Here is a 21,359-nt window from a genome sequence, read left to right as displayed (position 1 = left end):
AAAAGAAGAAAGAAAGAGAAGAGAAAGAAAAAGAAAGAAGGAAGGAAGGAAGGAAGAAAAAGAAAGAAAAAGAAAGAAAGAAAGAAAAGAAAGAAAGAAAGAAAGAAAGAAAGAAAGAAAGAAAGAAAGAAAGGGACCCTGTAGCCCTGAAGCTACATAGTTGGGAAGGGCACCCACTCTCTTCTTATGGGGCACCTCAGGCTTTCAGGGGTGCATGTCTCCCTTGGCGTGAGAGAGCTCTGTGGCCATGAGGCAGGCCAGGTCATAGCCTAGAGACTTGGTCTCTAGGCTCCAATTCATCTCCAAGTCCCCAGTGCATTCTGGCATGGGGTCAACTTGCTCAGGTTTGGTTGAATGGAGCTGCCATTGTACCCAAGAGGCACTCTGTGCATCTGCTGGCTGCCTGGAGATGAAGTGGGGACAAACTTGCTGCAGCTTGCAGCAGCTCCTTCTCTTTATGTATGCAAGTGCCCACGAAGCAGCTGTCAAGTCATTTGTAAATTAAGGAGGTGGAGGCTTTCCTTTCTATCAGGACAAACCAGAGAATGTTCTGGTGTTAGAGTAAAATTTTCCTCTGGACGTGAGGCTGGGGCAAATGTACCATTTCTCAGAAAAAGTGGACTGGGTTGGGGGTTGGGGCGGGGAGCTGGAATGGGCTGCCTGCAAGTCAGGACAGCTAAGATGCCACTGTCCCACCCACTGCCACCCTGGCCCAACACAGCATCCAAAACAAAGGGTGAGACCTTCGGGACCACCCATAGGAGTCTTCTCCCTCATGTCCCTGAGATGATGAGGGAGGGAGGCCTGGTCCAGCCACGTGCCCAGAAAACACCAACTTAGATTCCATTCCCTCTGGGTTGATGTTGGCTCTGCTCACCCTGCCTCCTGCCGTCCTACTTCAGGTAACAGCACCTGGGCTTTCCTTTGTGAAACCTACCTCTCCGCATTCAGCCTGCTTGGGCTGCAGGGTGAGCATGTGACCTAGGTCTGGCCAATCAGAGGATGAATCCCCATTCCAGCCATGGTGATGCAGTTAGACCTGCGTATGCCTAGTGTTCCATTATTGGAACGCTAAGCATGTGGGAGTTATTTATATCCCACTGCTCAAGGTCATCACCAAGGTCTGATTGCAAAAATCCAAAAAATTGCAACCTCAGGCATAAATGAGTTACATATGATCAGGTGACCTAGGCTTGGCCAATCACAGAATTAATCCCCATCTCAGGCATGGTGATACCCTGTGCCTGAAGCCCTGGGCTTTTTGTTCATGTGAGCCAACAATGTGTCTCTTTAGCTTCAGCCCAAATGAGCTGAATTTCCTATCACTTGTAACCAAAAGTATCCTGACTGATATTATCTAGTGAGTCAGAGTAAAGAGGGACAATGATAGAGATCCCAGCATGATGTGCCCCGGCCCCACCAAGGCACTGAGGATCTGCTATCTCATGCTCCTGTCCCCCTTTCTCACCTTGGAGGAGGGGGCGACTCTTGGGAGCTATAGCTCCATCCTGTTCCCCTTTGGGACAGGGTCTCTAGTAAGGCCAGCTCTGAGCTGAGGCCCAGTATTGCCATAGTCTCATCTGCTGCATGCCAGGCAGTAGGCTGGCCACTTAAAGTCCACAGTCCCATTTAATCCTCTTAGGATCAAGTGTTTGTTTGTTGTTGTTGTTTGTTTGTTTGGTTGGTTTGTTTTGTTTTGAGACAGACTCTCCCTCTGTTGCCCAGGCTGGAGTGCAGTGGCGCAATCTCGGCTCACTGCAACCTCCGCCTCCCAGGTTCAAGTGATTCTCCTGCCTCAGCCCACTGAATAGCTGGGATTACAGGCACACGCCACCATGCCCAGCTAATTTTTGTATTTTTAGTAGAGACGGGGTTTCACCATGTTGGTCAGGCTGGTCTCAAACTCCTGACCTCGTGATCTGCCTGCCTTGGCCTCCCAAAGTGCTGGGATTATAGGTGTGAGCCACTGTGCCCAGCCAAGGTCAGTTTTAAGATTCTCTTTTGCAGATAAGGAAGCTCAGAGAGGTGACAAAGCTTGTTTGCAGTTTTATGGGTTACCTGCACCTCTATGACCCCAAAGTTGGGGTTTTTCCCATTCCCAGGACTGCCTCCTCCACCTCTAGCCCCAGGGGACTCTGTGCTGCTTGGCTCTGCCCATTGCTCAATCCAGCCATCCCAGGGTCAGGGATCAGGTGGAAGCTGGCAGTTTTAATCTATCCTGTGGATAGAGTTTGAAAGCAAGAAAACCCACCACCGTTAATACCAACATAGGAGCTGAGCTTTTAATGGCCCAATTTGCATTAGTCTCCAGGCAGAGCTGGGTAAAGCTAGAGCTTCTGGCTTTGCTTATATGGAGAAGGGGGAGCAGTTACTGAGGCAGCTCAATTTTGACACCTCAGAGATGTGGCCAGCTTTTTGGAGCAGACTCTCCAGAATGGAGAATGGACTAGCAACTGCTGAAGATGGGCTTGTCTGGCAAGGGAAACTGGAAACTGGGGCCCATGAACATCCCCAAGGAAGGTAGGCCCAGTGGAATTTCCCACTCTTTGTTTCTAAGCTCTTTGAGATAAGGAAGACATCAGGGACTCAGCTGTTGATTAAATGTGGGTGGGTGAGCATGGCTTCTAGAGGCTCCATGCTCTAGATGCTGGGGCCCAGGTGCTAGAGCAAAAGAGCAGGTAGCTTCCAGAGGCTGAGAGAAAGGCCCGTCTCTCCATAGGCCACACTGGGAAGGGGAGGCATGGGACCTGGGGCCCCACACTAGGGGTGAGACCCCAGGCCCAATCTCACCCTCACTGGGAACTTGGCCTTCACCGTCCCCCTCCCCCAGTGTTGTTTTTTCAGGTCTGATGACTGCATTTTGCATTCCTGTGACTGTCCCTGCCTACAGCCCAACCCCCAGCCCTGGTCTGGCCTTGATGCCTAGCTAATTTTTAAAAACCTGCCCCAAGGTTGGGTGAAACCCCATTGTCTGAATGCCCAATCAGAATGTTCACTATCAGTAGGTGATAATCATACTAATTAACTAGTTACATTAATTGATGTTATTCACAACATTAACTAGAATCTGTACAGCTTCTTGCTATTTACAAAGTGCTGAAACACACACATAGACACACACACACACACACACACACACACACACACACACCTCTTTTGGTCTTCTCAGTAGCTGCGTGTCGGCAGGACCAGGGATCTGGGATTTCCATTTTATAGGAGAAGAAAGTGAGGCCCAGGGAGGGAAAAACAACTGCTCCATATCATTAGCCAAGTATGAGTTGCTGCTGCTAAGAGGGTCTGAGAGGATAGATACGTTCTCCCTTCCCATTCATTCCTCCATTCCTTCCTGCATCCATCCAGCATTTATTAAGCACCTACTGTGTGCCCCATTCTGTGCTAGACACTTATCCCTAAGCTGGGACACTTTTCCAGAAAGCAAGAATCCTCGTGTTCCTGAAAGATGAGCTGGGAGGAGGAGGGGCACAGATCCCGCTGGCCTTGGGGAACCTGGGACTCCAGATCAGTAGGTCTTGGTGGATGTCCCTTCTCAGGCTGTCCTGGGTGAGTGAGAAGCCTCATTAATTATTTCTTAAAAAAAAAAATTAAGGAGCCTATGTGACTTCGTTCATCCTGCACAGGCGCTGCTCCTGGTGGGATGGCTGTGGCTGGGGGAGGGTGTAGGGGATGGGAGATGCCTACAGTCGGCCACAGAGTCCTAGGCAGGTCTTAGGCCGGGGCCACCTGGCTGGTCTCCGTCTTGGACACGGTAGCAGAGGCCTCATCGTCACCCAGTGGGTTCTTGCCACAGCAGATGGTGGTGAGCATGCAGTTCCGGAACTGGAAGGCAAGAGGCTTGAGTCAGGGCCAGGGCTGCCCACAGTGTGCTTGGAACTGGCACGTTAGTGAGTTCGCCCCGACCCTTTCCCTGCTTCTGCCCCTCACAGTTCCAGTGCCCCATCCACTCAAATCTGGCTTCCTAGAGGGAACTTGCTAAGCAGACACTCCTCACCCCTGGAGATGCCAGGGACTGAGCACAAGGGGGCTGTGTCACCCGTGACATTTCATGGTGTCCTCTGTGTGCCAAGGGTGTTCTGTAAATTATCTCCTGTAATCCAAGAGTTTGGTGTTTTGCCCTTTCTACCTTTCTATGGATGAGGAAACCAAAGCACAGAGAGGGAAATTGACTTGCCTAGGGCCATACAGCTAGAAAATGGCAGAGCTGACTTCAGAGACTGTTTACCCCAACTGTTTACCCCTCGGAGGTACCTCTCCGAGGAACCCTTTACCCCTTTACCCTCCAGAATAAGACTTTTTAGCTCCTTATTCAGCTTTATGGAGACTGGACCATCCCATTCCCGGCTTGGGACCTTCTGACTTTGACATTGGGCTTCCAGAACTATCTGACTGGAGCTTCTCCCAACTGAGTGAGCATCTGAGCCACCTGTGGAGGGCTTGCTGGAAATGCAGGTTCCTGGGCCCACCCTGAGATTCAGCAGGTCTGAGTGGGGCCAGGAATCTGCATTTCTCACACACTCCCCATTGAGACTGCTGACCCAAGACTGCTGCCAGTAGCCCTAATGGAGCCCCCTCCCCTGCCCTGGGACGTAGCTTGTCCTTGGCAGGCAGTGCCTGTGGCCTGGGGCACTGGGGCCCTCCCACCCGCAGTAGGCACCTGCTTGTTCATCATGATGTAGATGACAGGGTTGTAGATGGCGGCGCTCTTGGCAAAGAATGCTGGGATGGTCATGAAGATGGGACCAAAGTTGGAGCCCTGGTGGGTGAAGATGTAGAAAGCCACGCTGGCGTAGGGCACCCAGCAGATCAGGAAAGCGATGACCATGATGATGACCATGCGAGTGACCTCCTTCTCTGCCTTCTGTGTGGTGGCCGACTCCTGCTGCTGGGCAGCGGCCTGCAGGACACGGGACCCAGGTCCAGACCATGGCTCCTCCAGGGAGCGGGAGCCGCAGATACATGCTGGGGGCTGGACCCTCAGAGCCGTGAGGCCACCCACCCCCTGGCCCGTACCTCCTTGACAGTGAAGACGAGCTGCCCATAGCAGAAGAAGATGATAATCATGGGGATGGTGAAGTGGACCACGAACATGTAGATGACGAAGGACTCATTGTTGACCTCTGGCTTAAGCGTGTAGTAGTCGATTCCGCACGAGCACTGCAAGCCCTCGGGGATGTACCTGAGGACAGGCAGATACGGAGACCCCGCCTGTGAGGGACTTGGGAACGGCTAAGGTGCCTGCCGAGTGCTGGCCCTTTCTGGGGCTTCACATTCCCTCCCTGGAAAAGGGGATCATAAACGTCTGCATGGCTGGGTGACAGGATGGAATGGATCAGATGGGGATGCAAATGCACCTTGTGGAATCAGTGTCACTTCATTGTTTGGTGGCTGCGTTACCAGATGACACCACCCAGCCTCTCCCTGCATGCCGAGCATCCACTGCCCGCTGAGGCTAGGGCTATGCCAGGCAGAGGGTTGGTGAGGAGGAGGGGAGAGCCCTCAGGCTCTGTATTTGAGGAAGTTTGTACAAACCGAGGTCTTCCTAGCCCCAGGATAAGAGTATTTTCCAGGCCAAAGATGGACACACAGAGTATCTAAGGGATCTTTGAGCAGCTTCTGGAAACTAGAGGCTTCCAGGGCACGTCATTAGGATGTGGCAATGGTTCCTGATATTGATGACAGTGGACTGGCCTCAGGAAACCCAGAGCGTCCAGTGGCTCTGCTTCCAGAGGATGGAACTAGGCCAGATTGGAGAAGATGGAGAAAAAGTCCAGGGGGTGGGCTCAAATTCAGCAAAGGGTAAGAAATGGACCCTAGCAAGACTGAGGAGGAAAGGGAAGTGAGAGTGGGAATTTTCTGGACACAGAGGGACATGGGGCCTCTGGGGACAAGAGTCACCAGTCCTGTTGTCCAAACCACTGTCCCCACTGTGTCTCATCTCAGCCCCATTTGGAGACAATTGCCTAGAGGCTGAGTGGGACTCAGTTCCCAGGGGCCACAATATGGCCACCTGCAATAGGAAGGTGTGGCCTCCCCTGCTGCTGAGGCCCAAGGTTAGAGGGGGCTGCCCCCGGGGTACGAGACCAAAGAGGATTGGAATTTGCGCCTAGCTTAGCTGAGGATTAGGGGCACAGCCAAGGTGAAGGGTTGGGATGTCTTGGATTCTCTTTGACATGGGGCTCAGGAGATGGGACCTGCCCTTGTAGCAACATTAGAGTCTGTTTCTTCTTCTGCCCTACACCCCTACCCTGAATGGGCATTTGGGCCAGGAGACATACAAGGTCAGTGCCTGGAACCAGACACTACTGGGTTTCAGTCCTGACTGGAGGACCCTACAAAGAGCCCCTGGAGCTTCTTCCCTTCTGCTCAGTGCCATTACCTGGACCAGCCGGCGAGGGGGGGTGCAGCGCAGGCCAGCGCCATGACCCAGGTGAAGGCAACGCCCATGATGGCATGGTTCTCCCCGAAGCGGAAGTTGCTCATGGGCTTACACACCACCACGTACCGCTCGATGGCCAGGACCACCAAGGACCACAGGGCAATTTCACCTGCAAGGCAGTCAGCAGGCGGTCAGCACAGACCCCACTGCCTCTCTAAGGAGGGCGCACTCCCGCTAGACAGGGAGAGGGTAGCTAGGAAGGCAACCAGGAGTGGGAGAGGGACTTGAGGAGGCCTTGGGGAAGGAGAGAGCTTGGCACTGGGAGGAGGGGGAAGGGGCAGAGGGACCACACGCTGAGGAGAGCTGGGCAAAGAAACTCCAGGGAATGGGGGAAGTTATTTGCTTAGCGCTCTGGGCCCATCGAATCAGATCAGGGGGCCATGATTGGACTGGGAACCCGGTAGGGAGTTCTGTGTGTGTGTGTGTGTGTGTGTGTTTAACAGAAGAATGCATCCTAATGTGGGGCAGAGTTCCTTGTTGGGAGGGAATGCAGAGGTGGTGGAAACCCAGAATTGGCAGTCCTTCCTCCCTCTCCCTTCTCGGGAGATGAAATAACCCGGGCATGTGGGGCCCTCTCCTAGGAGCCATGAAGCAATGCGCAATGTTTTGCCCAGAGGAAGAAGAGGGAAATGATGGAATTCAGACATCTGTCCTGCTCACCACCCCATGAAGTTCCATAGGGAGAGTGGCCATTTAGTTAATCAGCCAAACTGGGACATTCCTAACAGTGAAAGGGACAATATTTGTAAACTGGGACTGACCCTGCAGAGAACAACCACCCGTATGTGGCACACCCACCTTCTGGCCAGAATGGGGTGATCTGTGATTATTGAATGTTACAAACACCCAACAATGGCCAGAGATTCCCTGAGAATGGGACTGAGGCAGCAGCCTGGACCTGGGGGAGAGAGGGCAAAGCTGGCAGAGAGACGCTTGTGGCTGGCAGTAAGCTCTCCCCGTCACCCAGCTTTGCAATGGCTGCCTCTAGCGTTTCCTCCTGCATCTCAGCGGAGATATTCCTGGATCACAGCCAGGAGACCTAGGCTCTTGTGGCTGCCTGGCCACATCCCTAAATGAGTCTCTTCTCTCCCTGCCTCAGTTTTCCCCTCTGTTAAGTGGGATCTGTTATCCCTGCAGCACCACATCTGTTTTCCTGTTAAATGCAAGACATTATTCTAAAGCAAAAAGGAGCTGCTTCAGAGGGGCTGCTTGCGGTTCTCAACACCAGGAGACTTGGAGCGCGGCAGGGAGGCTGGAGGGGCACCCAAGGACAGGGGCTGGGAGGAGAGGCAGAGGATGCCAGAGGGGACCGAGCCCATTGCCCAGCACAGGGAAGATCCAATGACTGGAGAATGGAAAATCCACTTCCTACCCTGAGCTTGGGCCCCCAGAGAGGAGGGGTCTGGCTTGCCCAGCTCTCTCCTCAGTGCCCAGCCTGGGTCTGACCCAGCACAGCTGCTCCGAGGGAAATAGAGGCTTGGTGTTGCGAACATGGCCCAAGATAGATGCGGGCTTCCAACTCAACTCTGCACCCGTCCCTGTGTGATGCCCCAGCAGGGTGCTTGACTTCTTTGAGCCTCAGCTCAGTTTTCTTGCTGTGAAATTAGACAAGCACATATTGCTCCAAATAAGATCAAGGCAGCGTTCAGTGCCAGCCCTGCACAAACAGCAGCCCGGCTATCACCATGAGTGGTGTTTGTTGACTGAATATATGAGGACTTTGGATAACACTGACAGGAAAGGAGAAGGGAGAAGGCCTCTTAGCCACCACCGCCAAGCCCGGGACTCTCCCAGACCCCTCCATGCTCCCGGGCTCCTGCACGCCCCACCCGCACCCGGCTCATACCGCCCAGGGTGGCAAAGAAGCCCTCCAAGTTGCATCCTGTGGGCCCGAAGACGAAGTATCCATGCAGAGAGGTGTAGAGGGTGCTGGTGAAGCCACCTAGGACCATGAAGAGGTCAGCCACGGCTAGGTTGAGCAGGATGTAGTTGAGAGGCGTGCGCAGCTTCTTGTGCTGGACGGTGACATAGAGCGTGAGGAAGTTGATAGGGAAGCCCAGCACGATCAGCAGGAACATGTAGGCGGCCAGCATGGAGAACTGCCATGGCTCGGCCAGGTAGTACTGTGGGTACTCGAAGGGGCTGCGTACCACGCCCGTCGCATTGGAGAAGGGCACGTAGAAGTTAGGGCCTTCTGTGCCATTCATGGCTGTGGCCCTTGTGGCTGCCCCGCGGCTGCTCCCACCCAAGAATGCTGCGAAGGCCTGAGCTCAGCCACTCAGGGCTCCAGCTGGATGACTCTGGGTTCTGACCCCCCCAGACCCTTATAAAGTGACCTCCCCCTCCTAAGCTCCTGGCTGAATCAGCATCTGGGAGATTGGGGGTGTTCATAATCATATTAATCCCCGCTGCAGAAACTGAGGGCCTAATTGGCTTCCAAGAGGGGCCAAGGTGACACCAGGAGGAAGCCTGAGGTCAGGGAGGAGAGGTACTCAGGACCCAGGGAAAGGGAGGAGAAGGCCCCTAACTTCTACATGACTTTGTCTGTCCCAAGATCCCAGCTCAGTCTGGTGGCCTTGGTTTGAAAGAGGGACCATGGGCCTCAGTGCCATGTCCTCTGGACAGCTAGAGACTTTCTGGTTTATTCTCCCAGTCTCTCATCTCGTCACACAGCCCCTTACCTATTCGTTCCCCAACAAGTTACCTCTGGGGTCATCCAGTCCCCACACTCCTCTGACAGGAGGAGCTCCATGAGGGCAGGGGCTGCATCCTGCAGCTTCCGTTTCCGGTGCCAGACACATGGCCTGGGGCCCAGGAGCCCAATCATTGTTGCATGGAATTGGAATTCACTCTCTTGTTCGTTCATTAAACATTTATTTGCCGGCCCCTGGAAATACAAAGATGGAAAGAAACAGCCCTGCCCAGAGGAGCTCAAGGGCTGAGGAGGACTCAAATGTGGGAAGAAGCAGATTCCGCCCAGGGTGTCTGTGAGGTTGTGGAGACAGGGCCTGACTGCCTGGCGGATGCAGTCTGGGAGGCCATTTTTGGGCCTTTGAGAGAAGGAGCAGTTTGCCAGCTGGCTAGGTGGGGAAGACCTGGGATGGGGGCAGTTGTAATGGGTCTTGAACGCCAGGCCGGGGAACCTGGCTTTATCCAGAGGGAAGTGGGCAGTGGCTTGGGCAGATCACTGGGGTAGAAAGGTGACTCAAATGCCCCCAAAGATGGAGTGGAGGGAGGAAGGATGGAGGGGGCTACCAGAGCAGGGCAGGGACAGAGCCCTTCAGGAAACTCCAGTCTGAAGGGGAGGCTGGCCCTGGAGGCAGCAGACAGGGCACTGTTGGGGGAGGCCTAGTCAGCCACGAGGGCCTTGAATGCCATGTGCCAGGTGGCCCCACGAGGGCCGATTCCAGAACAGCAGGATGTACTGTGAGAAAGAAGGTAGTCAGAGCCTTGGGGGCAGATGGCTGGGGGCAAATGGAGGCCAACACTGGCAGGTCCCTCTCTCCCCGCTGTCCAAGCAACATGATGACACCTCCCAGGAATGAAGTGGGGTGTCTGGGGCGGCCTGTGCAAGTGCTGAGAGTGCCCGACGTGCAGCCGCTCAGTGACCACTGTCCAGCCAACGTGTGTATTGAGCACCTACTGTGGCCCAGACAAGGTGCTTGGTCCTGGGGGACACACAGGGTACACGAAAGAGCAAGCTCCTGCTCACAAGAAGCCAGTGTTTCTGTGGGGTGAGGGGGCACAGGGACCACAAACAAATAGAGGAGCGAATAACAGTAGGGACAGTTCAGTCGCAGCCACTCCCAACACAGGAGGCTTCTCTGAGAAGCTGGAGCTTGAGCCAAGAACGGAACAACAGGAGGAAGCTTCAGGGGAAGGACATCCAGGCGGAAGGACCCCTGAGAGTGCAGAGCCCTGAGGCCAGGGAAATATCCCTTAATCTCTCTCTCACCCAGTCTCTCTTCCCACCTAGGATTCCCAGATCAGAAGAGCGCCCCCTTCCTGCAGCCCACCTGGGCTCCAGCCCCCTGCCTGGCCTGGGAGGTGTTGGGTCTAACAGGGTTTGGCACACGTGGCAGGGCTAAGGCAGGGCGGGTGGGACGGGGCCTCTCGTAGTTTAAGGCGCTTGGCCTGGTGATTATGCCCAACGCTAATGAGGTTAAGGTGAGGGTTTGATTCTGACGTGGACCCTCATGGCCAGAAGGAGGGTGTCCTGGATGCCTTGGGTCAAGACTGACCCACAACCGGCCCCTCCCTGGCCGGGCTGAGCCCCCATCCCACACAGCTTAGCAGTACCTCAGCACCTCGCTTTTTGCATAGTGCTTCTGACAGCATGGAAGCTTTTTATTTGTGTTTTGTGCCCGTCTCCCTGCCTGTAACATGAGTCCACAAGGGTGGGCCTGGGTCTGTCTTGCTCACAACAGGGTTCCCGGAGACCAGCATGGTGCTTGGCCTGTAGTGGAAAGAGGTGGGATGATGTCTGTTTTGTTCATTGATGTGTCTCCAGGGCCTGGCGCCTAGAAGGTGCTCCTGAATGTTTGTTGAATGAACGAGTGAGTGGGGGAACTGACCTAGATGATCTCAGTACTTCCCCTCTGTGTCTCAGGTTCCTCCTTTGTGAGTTTCACAATTGCAACCTCGTGGAGCCCTGGTGATGGGGAACTAACAGCCATCACTGAGGTGACAGTGCTCTTTATTCTGTAAAGCTTGACAAAGAAAAAAAATTTTTGAGACAAGGTCTCTGTCGCCCAGGCTGGAGTGCACTGTCACAATCATAGCTCACTGCAGCCTCTGCCTCCTGGGCTCAAGCGATCCTCTCACCTCAGCCTCCTGAGTAGCTGGGACCACAAGCGCACACCACTAATTTTTGTATTTTTTGTAGGGGTGGAGTCTCGCTATGTTGCCCAGGCTGGTCCTGAACTCCTGGCTCAAGCGATCCACCCTCCTCGGCCTCCCAAAGTGCCAGAATTATAGGCGTGAACCACCGTGTCCAGCCCAAGAAATTTTTTTTAAACAAAAAATGCTCTTTGTTCAGGGCAACAGGCTCATAGTGAGCTGGAAGGGTCATTTGAAGTCACCTACTCTGACCATCTCTGCTATATCCATTTTGCAGATGAAAAGACTGAGGCCTAGCTCTGCAGAGTTGCTCAGGTCCCGTTACAAATCAGTGACAGCCTGGGCTATAACCCACACAGTCAACTGGGCTTCCTGGGGTATCAGCTTCCCAAACCTGGCTATGCCTCCCTCCCCTCATCAAAGACAGCTCTCAGGAAAGACCAGCCAGCCATTCACACCATGGTATAAATGACTAAAGAAAGGTTTAGCTGGGGTAATGGAAAGGCCCTAGACTGAGTCACACAGGCCTGGCGTGGGGCAGTGGAAGCCTCGAGGAGAGGAGGCTGGATTCTAGCTGGTCTTTGAGTCACCACGGTAGTCCTGCTTCCTTCCCCTCTCTGGGCCTCAGTTTGCTCAGACGAGGAAGCCTCGGTGTGGGGTAGGGGCACACCCATCTATACAGTAAACCTCACCTGCTTTCCCCATGAGAGCCTGGTTCGTGAATCTTTAGACCCTACAGCCTTGGTTTCACTGTTCTCCCTCATTGGGCAAGGCTCTTTTCCACCCACCCTTACATCTGGACTGAGGCTACACAGCCTGGGTGCAGCCAGCTCCCCCGCCCTCCCGAGAGTGTGCTTCGGTTCTCCACTCTGTAAAATGGGAATGATAATAGTGCCTACCTAATAGGATTATTGGGAGTGCTTGTAAGTGATCAATATATTTGTTGCTGACAGTATTAATCTCTTCCTGAGACTCCTTCAGGTCTCCACTCACACTCATGTCCTTGGAGAGACCACCCCTGACCATCCTACACACCAGGCACCCCCACCAGGTTTAGTCGTTTTGAGACAGGGTCTCACTCTGTCGCCCAAGCTGGAGTGCTGTGGTGTGATCTTGGCTCACTGCAACCTCCTCTTCCCAGGTTCAAGCGATTCTCCTGCCTTAGCCTCCCGAGTAACCAGGACTACAGGCATGTGCTGCCACACCTGGCTAATTTTTATATTTTTAGTAGAGACGGGATTTTGCCATGTTAGCCAGGCTGGTCTCTAACTCCTGATCTCAAGTGATCCATCTGCCTCGGCCTCCCAAAGTGCTAGGGTTACAGGCGTGAGCCACCACACCTGGCCTATTGTTTTTTGAGACAGGGTATCACTCTGTCACTCAGGTTGGAGTGCAGTGGCATGATCATGGCTCACTGCAGCCTCAACCTCCTGGGCTCAAGCGGTCCACCACCTCAACCCCTGAATAGCTGGGACCATTGGTGTGTGCCACCATGCCTGGCTAATTTATTTTCATTTTTGTAGAGTTGGGCTCTCCCTATATTGTCCAAGCTGTTCTCTAACTCCCAGGCTCAAGGGATCCTCCTGCCTTGGGAGCCACTTGGGAGGCCGTAATCTCAGCCTCCCAAAGTGCTGAGATTACAGGTGTGAGCAACCACACCCAGCCATGTTCAGTTTTTACACAGTCATTACCATCAGCGACTATCTCATTTGTCTTCTTAAAACAATTTTAAAATGTTTTTTAGAGATGAGTCTTGCTCTGTTGCCCAGGCTGGAGTGCAGTGGCGCAATCACAGCTTACTTGCAGCCTTGAATTCCTGTCCTAGGCTCAAGTGATCCTCCTGCCTCAGCATCCCGAGTAACTGGGTCTACAGGCATGCCACCATACCTGGCCTCATTTGTCTTCTTATTGACTGACTTCCCAACTCTTTCTAGAATGCAAGACCAGCCTGGCCTGTTCATCGCTGCCTCTGAGCTCACAACCCATAGGAGGTGTTCAATAAACATTTGTTGAATGAATGAACAACTCCTCCTGCCCCCTGTGAAGAGGGTCTAACTCCCCACTGACCACTGAGGAATCTGGGGTACACAGGGTCAAAGTTCCTCTGCAGAGGTGGGATTTGAACCAACAGGCCTGGCCAGCACCCCACACCTTGTGTCGGGCAGTCCAGAGAAACCCATGGTGTGGGTGTTGGCCAAGCTGGCGTGTGGGGGGCTTTCTAAGCCAAGATGGCTGGACACAGCCATCTTGGGGCACCCGAGTCCCAGCCCTCGGGAGCCCGGGTAGGGGCTTTGCCTTTGCCTCGGAGGATTAGGGGCTTAGCTTGCAGGGCACAAATCGCTCTTCAGCCTCCGCAAGAGAGGAGCTACTGTGAGAGGAGCTGCTAGGTCAGCATCCTTCTCCTCCTCCTCCTCCTCTTCCTTGGCTTTTTTTCTCCTGGTCTCCCACGTGGCTCAGCCCCGCCAGGCTGCGTCACCAAGGCTACGTGAGGCCTTCAGCGGCACTGAGAGCATCAAGGGGGAATAAGGGAGGGAGAAAGACCAGCTCTCATTCCCTCCTTCCTCTTTCTCTTTTCTACCCTAGCATTTGCCAAGCTCCTTATATGCGCCAGGCCCTGGGCCGGGCCCTGGGGACGCTGAGGTGGATCCCACACGGTTCCTGCTTTCAAGGGGCTCCCAGTCTCAGGGGGTACTGATGGGAAACTAAGCGTGAGAGATGAGAGTTTTCTCCCGGTCCCAGTGCTGTGGGAGCCCAGAGGAGCAAAAGGTGGACCAGGAGGGTCAAAAGAGTCTCCCAAGCAGGGCAGGCAGGGAGGGCCAGCTGGGCGTGGAGGTGCTGGGCCCCCCAGGGTGGCGTGGTGGGGATAGAGGGCAGGCCTAGGGGTCTGGGTGTTGGCTGAATTGCATGGGCAGCTACTGCGGGTGGCAAGCAGGGAGGGCCATGATGAGGTCTCCATACCAGGCCAGTGTTCTGGATCTGCGGGGGGAGAATCAGGGCAGCCCGGGGTAAGCAACCTGCCCAGTGGTAGCCTCTGCCGTGGGCACACAGACTCCAAGCCAGGGAAGAGACACAGAGCGACCTTGAAGGAGGGGCCTCTGCCCACCTGTGTGACAGCCACCAGGGGCTCCTGGCTTCACAGCCTTGCTGGGGACAGACGGGAAACCAAAGCCCGGGGACCTCCAGCTGCCTGAGATGCGTCTACAGTCACGTCCACCTGCGGCTTCTCAGTCTACCTCTCCCTTACTTCCTCCTTCCAAGAACACAGGCACAATGTTGAGCACTTGGAGATGAGAGATCACGACCAGTCCCAGCCAGATGGGGTCTCCCTATATTGTCTGAGCTGGTCTCTAACTCCCGGTTCAAGCGATCCTCCTGCCTTGGCTTCCCAAAGTGCTGAGATTACAGGTGTGAGCGACCACATCCAGCCATGTTCAGTTTTTACACAGCCATTACGATCAACAATTATCTCATTTGTCTTCTTAAAACAATTTTTAAATGTTGTTTAGAGATGAATGTTGCTCTGTTGCCCAGGCTGGAGTGCAGTGGTGCAATCATAGCTTACTGCGGCCTTGAATTCCTGTCCTTGGCTCAATTGATCCTTCCACCTCAGCCTCCTGAGTAGTTGGGACTACAGGCTAAAGGCCAGAATCACTGCCCCACTGTGCAGCCTCCAGCAGCCGCTCCTCTCTGGCCTGAGTGTCCTCTTAGTTCAATGGGCATCACCAGGTCCCTGTGGTACCTTCCTTGTCACAGGCACTTGAGGGGTCAACAGGATCATCACCCAGCACCGTCCACAGACGCAGACTGAGGCTGGAACCTCGGAGTCAGAGCTGGAGGGGGCCCTTTTGTGCAGATGGGGAAACAGCCTTGGAGAAAAGACTGGACTTGGTTCAGACCCAGATCAGGCTGAGAGAGAAAAGCAGCCAGACACAGGGCTTATGCACAAAGGTTGCACCCAGGTGCAACCAAATATGCCTTGGCTTAATGCATATTTGCTGAATGAAAAATAACATGACTGAGGCTCAGTGTCATCACCTGCGTAATAGGCAGCCTTGGATGATGCACGGAAAGTGCATCTGAATGAATAGGGGTCCTACTCAGGCCTCTAGAGCTGAGCTTCCCGGGGCAGCAGAGCCCAGTACAGCACACTCATTTTTGTGTTCTTCGGCTGAGGGGATGCATGCTGGAGTCTCGGCTGGAACCCTCCCCTGCCTCCAGCCAGGGACTATCTGATCTGTCACTGTGATTGACTGCTGGGTAGCTGGAGCTGTTTTCTCCCTCTCCCCTTTTTCCCAGCCATATGCAAATGATTTCAGTTCAAGTCATGCGCTAATGGAAATCCTAACACATTAATAAATGTTTAGTGAGAGAGTGCATGCATGATGGTAAGTAATTAGACACTCGACGGAGTTGTTCTGTTGGCACAACTGTCTGGCTCCCTTTCTTTATTTTCCTCCATCATCTCCAGAGAGATGCGGAGGGAGGCAGGGGAGGAGGGGCGGTCTAGGGTGGGGCAGGGGCTCTGGGATGAGGCTCTAGCTCCGACACTTCCCACTGGGGACCTCTGCAGCCACTCTCCTCGGGGCCTCAGTGTCTGCGTCCCTCCAATGGGCACATTTGCCCTGCCCTGACCCCTGCACAGGTGGGTTGTAAGGAATCAATACTGCAGCATGAGGGGAGGGTGGGTTTCAGCATGGCATGACAGCCCACACCCTCTCTCCTGCTTGTGCCCGGCTGCTCTTGGGCTTTTCATGAAGTGCTGCATTGCCACCTCTGGCAGGTGGAGTGGGGGTGAAAGGGGCAGGGCCTTGGGGCTTGACAAATCATGGGCCGCCCCTCCCAGGGCTGGAGGCAGCCCCTGGGCCCTGGCAACCCCCTTCCCAGCCCCACTGGAAATCATAACCCTTCCTTCACAGGGCTGCTGAGAGGCTTGAGACAGCATGGAACGTGGCTGGTACCAAAAACGTCCCCAATACATGTGAGCTCTCCTTAGCTTCTGTGTGCTGTTCCTTCCACGCCCTCAAGCTGTTGGACTGGACACCAGTGATGCCTGAGGGAACGGACCTTGGCAGTCTGGAATCTCAAACGGAAGCCCCCTGCTTAAGGAGCTGTTCCAAAAGGAAGGGTCTCCACTGGGCTGGGGCTGCTCTGTGGGGCTGGGGAAGGTGGACAGAAGAGGGTAGCTCCAGGGCCTGGACAGGAAGCCTTGACTGGGCTACCAAACAGGAGCCTTTTTTTAAACTCCTGCCATCTTCTTTGGAAGGAGTATTTTCTCTTGTCAAGATGGATCCCCATTAAATCAAAATAAATAAACAAAAAAACTCCCTGCTCCCCTACCCCTTTCTATATTGCCATTTTGATTAAATGTTAAGAGCACACAAATGTAATGTTCCTTTCAAATTAGAAACAGGTGCACTTTTGCATACGGAAATTAAGTTGCAGACAATAAGAAGATTTGCTAAAATGTAGATGCTGATGAAAATAAGGAGCCCTTTTGTCATTATTGAGGCAATCTGTTGGCAAAATGTACATGCTAACGGTCTGACAGATCGGCGGACTCCAGCAGGCTGCCACGAACAACTCAGAGCCATTCTGAAAGTAACAGATTTTTTTCCTTAGAAAATATATGTACATTCTCTTCCTCATCTCCTGGTGCTATTTACAAGGCATGAAATGCCATAAATAGGAATTCCGTGGTTACACAAGGCCCCCCCCACAAAACACAAACTTCATCTGGGCAAGAAACACATTCTGACAGTTTAACTCTTTATTCTCCTTCACAGCCCAGCAGACCCCAAGGCAGGCAGAGGGTGCAGGCCATCCCCAGGATGCTGGTCATGGGCCAGGGTCGTCCTTGCACCTGCGGCAGTAGGGGCAGCAGCCATGCTGAAGCACCAGCAACTCATAGTCCTCAGAATGGAACATCTGAGGGAAGACAGCCATAAGCCCAGGCTGAAGCCCTAGTGCTCATCAGCCCTACGCCTGGGGCCAGGACGCACTGCCTCTCAAGGGGAGGGGGCTTGGCAGTGGTCAGGGCTGGACACAGACCTGCAGCACCTTTGTTTGAGGGCTGGAAGGGGAGATGGGAGGGGGCTGTGGGATTTCTTGTTTTCTGAGTGAAGGTCAAAGGCACATCACACTTGCTGGGCCCCCTGGATTTGGGGAGGATGTGGACAGCGCAGGGTCCAGTGAAGTCCGCTTTAGATGCACACGGAATGCAAGTAGGGGGAGAGGACAGCCAAGCCTCTGTCCCAACTTGGAGCCATGGATGTGCCCCTCCTCCCAGGGGCCACGCCTCCCAGAGGGACATGTGGGCAAGGGAAAAGTGGCCAAGAGAAGCACACACGAGCTACCAGGGTGGCCACCTACCTGGAAGCAGGAGGGGCACATGGTAATGGAGGCGTCAGGCAGCAGTGAGCGGAAGTATTGCCACCTCAGGGGCGGGGGCCAGCGCTTGATGAGGACATCCCGGCGGCTCATGGAGCGCAGCACCAGCCGACTCACTACCACTGGCACGAACTCTGAGCCACCTTGCTGCAGGGTGGGCGGGAAGGAGGCCCAGTGTCCTCACTCAGCCACAGTGAGGCATCTGTGTGGATTATGATCCTGGAATCTTTGGCAGTGGCGAGAGAGGACCTGCTTCCTAAACCCAGGTGACCCCAACAGTGGCAAGCTCCTCCCACCAGAGCTGAAGCTGCCTCCCTGTCCACAGACCTGCGCCCTTGGCCATGGTCCCTCGGGGGCAGCCATGGCTCCCACACCCCACAGGAAGGGGTCCTGCCCCTCCCTCGTGCCACCACATCTGGAAGTTCTGGCCAATCCTCCTCCACCACTGCGCTAGCTGAGGGTCCCCATGTGCACAGGAGAAGGGATGGAGGCTGCGCTCCTGCAGGTCACCCAGAGAGGCACCCTCACCTCAAAGCTCAGCTTAGCTGTGAACGGGTCCTCATCTCCCATGGAGTCCTTGGTCTCCACTAGCCGCAGAATCTGGGAGCCTGGAGGGATCTGGTCAAGGAGGGAATCAGAAGCAGAGATGGAGACAGACCCTAGCCTCCACCCTACACCCCTGTGTGAAGACTCAAGGGCAGCCAGGCCAGTGGAACAGTTTTCCAGGTGGAGGAACAGAGGGGGCTCAGGCCAAGGAGGCAGAAGTAAGGGACTCTGCTGGCCCTGCTGCCCTCACTCATTCCCCTCGCAGGCCACACACACCATAGTTCCCAGGGCCGGTGGGAAGCACATGCGGGACCTGTGAGCCACTGCGGGTAGGCACAGAGGGGATGGGCCCAGGGATCCTGGAGAAACATTCAGTGGCGGCTGGGGGGTCTGTGGGCACTTGTGATGGAGCAGACAGGGGCGAGAGCCCCTACTGACCCCAGGGCGGGTCAGACTCACCTGGAGGTCCCCGGAAACTGCCCCTCTCCCACAGTGGTGGGGCTGGTAACAGAGGCCAGCAGAGGTCCCACAGGGAGGCCCAGGACATGGGGACTGCTGGTATCAAGTTGGAGTGGGCACAGCACCCACCTGCCAGCACCATAAGCACATATCATCTGTGGCAACTGAGGGAGCCTGGGTGGCAGAGATGGGTCCATCTTTCCTTCAGCAAGCAGCTCTCTGAGCCTCCCTCCTCCCAGTGTGGCCCCTGGGGGTGGCAGCACCTGGGAGCTGCAAGAAAGGCAGGCTCACAGCCCCCAGGCCTGCAGACTCAGTCAGTGCAAGGGAGCGAGGCCCCAGGCCACGTGTGTGCTGTTCCCTGCCAGAAGCCCCGCCCATGTCCAGCCTGCAAGTGTGGCCTGACCTGGACAACTGCCTTGGTGCATCCTCCTGGCCAAGGGGCAGGCTGAGCTGTGCCCCGGGGCTTTCACTGCCACGGCTGAGAGGAAAGCTGGCTGTTTCTGGGGGCTATAAGGCTGAGGGGATGTGGGACTGGCACTGCTCCTGACATCTCTGTGTTATGGGGGCGCCGCGGTGCTGCCAAAGAATGAAGTTGCCCAGAGGACAGTGCAGCCAAGAGAGGCAGAGCCAGCCTGTGACCGATCAGACTGAGCGCTGGGCCAGGGAGCTTCCTCTCCTGCTTGGGGCTTCCTTGCACACTCTTCGCTTGTTCAGCCTGTCAGTTTTGGACTCTGTCACTTGCATGCAAAAGTGACCTGAGTGGAAGAGCTGGGGGCCAACACTGACATCATGTCCCATGTTGGCTATGTAGGAGCTACGCACAGACAGAGGCACAGCCAGTGGCTTTTAGGGGGCAGGGGAGGGTGGGAGACCCACACGGGAAGACCAAGGTGCCACTTGCCACTTCTGGGTCCTCAGGCCCTGGCCAGCTCTCTGCCCATCTCTGGTCCCTGTCCCTGTCCCATGTGGGCCTCTCCAATCTCTCTGGGAACACAGGGCCAGGCTCAGCATGGCCTGCCATCCCCTGGGACTGGGCCCTCCTACTTCCCGCCTGTCCCCAGACCCCTCACACAGCCGCACACACAAGCTCTGGCCAAGGACATGGATACTGTTGTTTGCAATCTCTAGCTGTCTGTCATCCCGCTTGGGTCTCAGCACCTCCAGGTCGATGAGGGAGATGGCTTCTTCATCAGTGATCCCTTCCTCCAGGTAGAATTCAACCAGGTGTAGCACGTCTGGAGGGCATGGAGAAAGGGCTGAGGGGGCTGGGGCCTTGCAAGGGACTTGCCGACAGGCAGGTGGGGTGACCACAGAGTTCCTTCTCAACCCACTGGCAGCTTCACCAAAAGCAAGAAGAGGCAGCAGGGGCAGTCTCTGTATGTGTGTGCAGGAGCAGTCTCTCTGTGTGTGTGTGTGTGTGTGTGTGTGTGTGCAGGGGCAGTCTCTGTGTGTGTGTGTAGGGGCAGTCTCTGTGTGTGTGCACGAGCAGTCTGTGTGTGTGTATGCAGGGGCAGTCTCTGTGTGTCTGCAGGGGCGGTCTGTGTGTGTGTGTGCAGGGGCAGTCTGTGTGTGTGTGCAGGGGCAGTCTCTGTGTGTGCAGGGGCAGTCTCTGTGTGTGCAGGGGCAGTCTCTGTGTGTGTGCAGGGGCAGTCTCTGTGTGTGTGCAGGGGCAGTCTGTGTGTGTGTGCAGGGGCAGTCTCTGTGTGTGTGCAGGGGCAGTCTCTGTGTGTGCAGGAGCAGTCTCTGTGTGTGCAGGGGCAGTCTGTGTGTGTGTGTGCAGGGGCAGTCTGTGTGTGTGTATGCAGGGGCAGTCTCTGTGTGTGTGTGTGTAGGGGCAGTCTCTGTGTGTGCGCAGGGGCAGTCTCTGTGTGTGTGCAGAGGCAGTCTCCATGTGTGTGCGCAGGGGCAGTCTCCGTGTGTGTGCAGGGGCGGTCTCTGTGTGTCTGTGTGCAGGGGCGGTCTCTGTGTGTGTGCGCGGGCAGTCTGTGTGTGCAGGGGCAGTCTCTGTGTGTGTGCAGGGGCCGTGTGTGTGTGTGTGCAAGGGCAGTCTGTGTGTGTGTGTGCAGGGGCAGTCTGTGTGTGTGTGTGTGTGTGTGTGTGTGCAGGGGCAGTCTGTGTTTGTGTGTGTGTGCAGGGGCAGTCTGTGTTTGTGTGTGTGTGCAGGGGCAGTGTGTGTGTGCGTGTGCGTGTGTGTGCAGGGGCAATCTGTGTGTGTGTGCAGGGGCAGTCTGTATGTGTGTGTGTGCAGGGGCAGTCTGTGTGTGTGTGTGTGCAGGGGCAGTCTGTGTGTGTGTGTGTATGTGTGTGCAGGGGCAGTCTGTGTGTGTGTGTGTGTGTGTGTGTGTGCAGGGGCAGTCTCTGTGTGTGTGTGCAGGGGCAGTCTGTGTGTGCGTGTGTGTGTGTGTGTGTGTGGCCTCTGCTCAGCTCCTGGGAAAGGGCTTCTGATCCTCTGCCAACATCAAAGGAGCTGGGCCTTGATAACCTATCTCAGCCTCCTGGTCTGAATGCAAAGCCATCGGACTCTCTTCCTGGGGCATTTGGTTATGTAAAGCCCTGCGCCAGGTTCCCAGAGTGGGTGCTTCAGCTTTGGGCAGCAGTGGGTCCTATCTCTGGGAACACCGACAGTGACTCCTTGTGTCAGGCAGGTGGGCGTCAGAGTGTCCTCATTTCATAA

At 55.1% G+C, this 21,359-nt stretch overlaps 2 protein-coding genes across 39 annotated transcripts in view; both read right to left on the bottom strand.

Moving 5' to 3' along the window:
* Positions 1 to 3,726: 3,726 nt before the first annotated feature.
* On the bottom strand, positions 3,727 to 8,661 carry RHO (rhodopsin). The gene is made up of 5 exons (XM_054482209.1): positions 8,301 to 8,661; positions 6,395 to 6,563; positions 5,029 to 5,194; positions 4,673 to 4,912; positions 3,727 to 3,837 (listed from the first exon to the last, which is right to left on the bottom strand). Exons 1-5 carry the CDS (start codon positions 8,659 to 8,661, stop codon positions 3,727 to 3,729), a joined length of 1,047 nt encoding a protein of 348 aa, XP_054338184.1.
* An 8,384-nt stretch (positions 8,662 to 17,045) lies between these two features.
* IFT122 (intraflagellar transport 122) overlaps positions 17,046 to 21,359 on the bottom strand; it is a 79,437-nt gene continuing 75,123 nt past the window's right edge. For 17 of the 38 annotated variants that reach the window (XM_054482188.2, XM_054482189.2, XM_054482180.2 and 14 more), the window contains 4 exons: positions 19,795 to 19,920; positions 18,209 to 18,288; positions 17,663 to 17,827; positions 17,046 to 17,218 (listed from right to left, as the gene is read on the bottom strand). In XM_054482188.2, the coding sequence (XP_054338163.1) occupies positions 17,129 to 17,218; positions 17,663 to 17,827; positions 18,209 to 18,288; positions 19,795 to 19,920 (461 nt within the window). In that variant the 3' untranslated portion in view covers positions 17,046 to 17,128. Of the gene's footprint in view, positions 17,907 to 18,208; positions 18,299 to 19,794; positions 19,921 to 21,359 lie in introns of all 38 variants that reach the window. The other 21 variants (XM_063662636.1, XM_063662628.1, XM_063662620.1 and 18 more) reach the window with 4 other exon arrangements.

The sequence above is a fragment of the Pongo pygmaeus genome, chromosome 2, assembly GCF_028885625.2.
Source record: "Pongo pygmaeus isolate AG05252 chromosome 2, NHGRI_mPonPyg2-v2.0_pri, whole genome shotgun sequence".
In the NCBI taxonomy this organism is placed as follows: Eukaryota; Metazoa; Chordata; class Mammalia; order Primates; family Hominidae; genus Pongo; species Pongo pygmaeus.
The sequence above is the reverse complement of the archived record's forward strand: the minus strand, read 5'-3'. Positions and strand labels throughout refer to the sequence as shown.